This window comes from Dendrobium catenatum, unplaced genomic scaffold (assembly GCF_001605985.2).
Source record: "Dendrobium catenatum unplaced genomic scaffold, ASM160598v2 fragScaff_scaffold_1056, whole genome shotgun sequence".
Classification (NCBI taxonomy): domain Eukaryota; kingdom Viridiplantae; phylum Streptophyta; class Magnoliopsida; order Asparagales; family Orchidaceae; genus Dendrobium; species Dendrobium catenatum.
This window is the reverse complement of record NW_021319518.1, coordinates 6978154-6981301: the sequence shown is the minus strand read 5'-3', so window position 1 is coordinate 6981301 and position 3148 is coordinate 6978154. Positions and strand designations below refer to the sequence as shown.

Genomic DNA, 3148 nt, shown 5'->3' with positions numbered 1-3148 from the left:
ATTTCTTTCGTGGATCGGAAAAATAGGGCTTCTTGTTCGCGAAATGGCTAAATAGAACGGACGATTTTATCATTTAATAACTGGACACGCGTGTCAGACACGTGTGTCCGATTTAAATTTTAATGTTTTAATTCCGACACTCCAATGCCGTGTCGGACACGTGTCCATGCCGTGTCCGACGCGTGTCCGTGTCCGACACGTGTCCGACACTGCATACCCTCTTTAAGAGGCGTGCGGTGCATCATAGATTATATGTTGTTAAATGATTTTAGGTCAAGGCAGAGGAGCAGGAGTGTGAGGATGGTCAGGATTTTTCAGGTTTTATTTCTTATCATGTGAATTAGTAGACGACGTCAAGGTTCGGTGCATATGGGATCAATGCGCGTGTAGCGGCTGAGGATCCAACGTGTGGGATTGTGAGAGCGGGAGGGAGCCTTCGCGAGTTTCTTGCGTTCGGTTTTGAGAGAGCGTGAGATGTTCGGTTCTTGTGTGCGCATGTATTTAATTGAGAGCGAGAGAGGTAGTTATGTGAGGGAAGTTACACTTGAGAGCACCGTTTGGGAGAGAGCAGTTGCGCGAGTGGGGCCGGCTGGGTTGGTTGGTGGTTAGAAATCAGTAATATTAAAGAATTATTGTTATGATTGTTTGACAAGTTTTATGCTAGCTATTGACTACTTAATCTAACCTTATATTTTTCTTATGTAAGGCTTGAGACCCGACAACAATAGTGTTACACTTTGTGCATAATCAAATAATAAAATTTAAGTAGTTTTTTTTTTACTTTGCTATTTTTCTATATTTCTACATTACTAATTTACAACTATGCTAGCTTTGCTATTTTTCTATATTTCTACATTACTAATTTACAACTATGCTAGCTGAGTGTGACTTTTGGTTCCAACGGTGTTAGCAACAACCTCTCACTTAATCAATTTTATAGGTACATGCAACATGCCCATTCACCCCTCTAGTTTCAGAGGCTTTCCATGACTCATTTTTTGATGTTGCCACCTTTGGTAGATTGTGTCTTTCAAAATTGGCAGCTCTATTAACTACCTCTTATTAAATATCCAAAGTAAATGGGGCTTCGACATGCTTAGCAACATGAAAGTTTTTTTTTTGGTTTCTAGAGACAAATCTAATTCGAACTGTTACAAAAAAACTAGTATGACTTTAGTTGAGACGATCATCCAGAGATTAGCAAAGGCCTTTGGAGAAGGTAAATTGCAATTGGGAAAAATCAAAAGAAGAGAAGATCCAGGAAAAGAGGTACTTAATGAAGATCTCATGCATGAGTGCTACGGCAACACTTAGAATATCAGGATCATGAATCAGGAAAATTCTTGCTATATTTTATTTAGCACATATGACAATATTGGATAAGATAATAGAAATCATTTTATTGGATAAGATAATAGAAATCATTTTATTTTAAATTATGAAAATTCATCAAAACAAACTCACAAGCGACCAATCCTACAAAGAAATATCATTAGGCACACTAGTCCTTCCAATTTTGCATTTGTGGTTATTTGCATTTTTTTACTGTGACTTCAAATTTTGTTCTTTAGGTACCTTCTGAGCTTGTAAACATGCTTCACTTTCACTGCTATCAGAAAAGATGATATACAAGCTAATCTGAGTTTCCTTTTTATCTCTACATTCTCATTACTTTCTAAACTAAGTTAGGACATCTACTTCTTCAATGCAGCTTGAGATGATGTCAGAGGCAATTGATGAAACTTTGGACAAAGATGAAGCAGAAGAGGAAACAGAGGAACTAACCAACCAAGTAAGTTTTTCATCCTTAATACAAGTTCACAGATATATTCTTTCCATTTGAATACAATCTCTTGCAAAAAGCAGTTATATGGGATTAAAATTTTCCATTTGAATACAATCTCTGGTGTTAGGTGCTTGATGAGATTGGCGTTGATATTGCATCGCAGGTGATGTTTTGTTTCACATCTGTGTGCTTTTTTTACCTCACAGAAGGAGCAGCAATCTTGAACTGACTCTGTTACTTGGATTTTGTTTGCTTGCAGTTGTCATCAGCTCCAAAAGGTCGCATTGCGGCCAATACCACGAAAGTTGAGAAAGCTCCAAGGTATCAATTGATTTTTTTTCGTGGCTGTGTTATGTATTCAAACTGGTCTCAACTGTTATTCAAATTGTGAGACTCTATTCTCCATAGTAAAGAATGAATAAATTATCGTATTTTCAAGTCACTATAGCAACAATCTTGTATCAAACAAGTACATTTATCATAGCTTCAAAAATCAAACTTAACGGCATTTTTACTCAATAGCTATCTATTTTACTTAACAGCACAATTCAATACGATAAAAAGCAACACAACTCCATAATGATTATCTCCATCACTTAAAAAATACTCAATTTTTGCATAATGTGATGACAGAACTGTAGCTCCTGTGATGCCGGATGTTAATGACTTGGAGAAGAGGTTGGCATCCTTGCGTCGCATCTGACCTCTGAACATTGAATGAGTAAGCCTAGCCTCTTGTATGTAATAAATCTTGGCTAAATAGAAAGGTTCTTGTTGCTTATTGATTGATATACCTATTGCAGTATTATTGTATTCTTTTGGTTAGTATATGAATTATATGTATGCTAAAAACATGAGTTACTCTAATAATAGTTTTAAATTCTTGGTTAAGCTAAGACCTGGTTGCATCATTTCTGTTTAAAAAAAATGTTTATTGTGTGTACAGCTTTTTATTTTTTGCTTTTGAAAATAAATCAAGTTGTTTTTGAAAATCTGCTAAAAAACTTTTAGGTGATCTATGTTTTTTTAAAAAATAACCATCTATATTGGCAGTTGCTAATAGCACAGCTGCCAGCCGTTGCCAGCACTTGTTGGTTGCTACTGCTACAGCCATGGCCAAGCCATGCGTTCATTGCAATAGCCACAACAATCAGATGCTGCTACTGCCCCACTAGCAACCGCCGCCATCACCGCCACCATCAACACCACCATCATAAGTTATCAAATATGTTTTCTTTCGTATTAAAACCTAAACAAAATTAAAAAAAAAAAGTATAATGTAATCTCAAACCACAACAAAGAAACTGGACCAAACATTTGATGGTTTTGAATCATGCATTTTGTCCCTACTTGAAGCAATCC

The 3148-nt window shown here is 36.3% G+C and overlaps 1 protein-coding gene across 1 annotated transcript in view; it reads left to right on the top strand.

Annotated features, from left to right (window-relative positions):
* Nucleotides 1-2677, top strand: part of LOC110103416 (vacuolar protein sorting-associated protein 2 homolog 2) — a 13525-nt gene extending 10848 nt beyond the window's left edge. Inside the window, exons 8-11 of the mRNA XM_020832129.2 lie at nucleotides 1712-1792; nucleotides 1914-1949; nucleotides 2046-2107; nucleotides 2420-2677. Of these exons, the coding sequence (XP_020687788.1) occupies nucleotides 1712-1792; nucleotides 1914-1949; nucleotides 2046-2107; nucleotides 2420-2489 (249 nt within the window). The 3' untranslated portion in view covers nucleotides 2490-2677. The remainder of the gene's footprint in view (nucleotides 1-1711; nucleotides 1793-1913; nucleotides 1950-2045; nucleotides 2108-2419) is intronic.
* The last annotated feature ends 471 nt before the right edge of the window (nucleotides 2678-3148 follow it).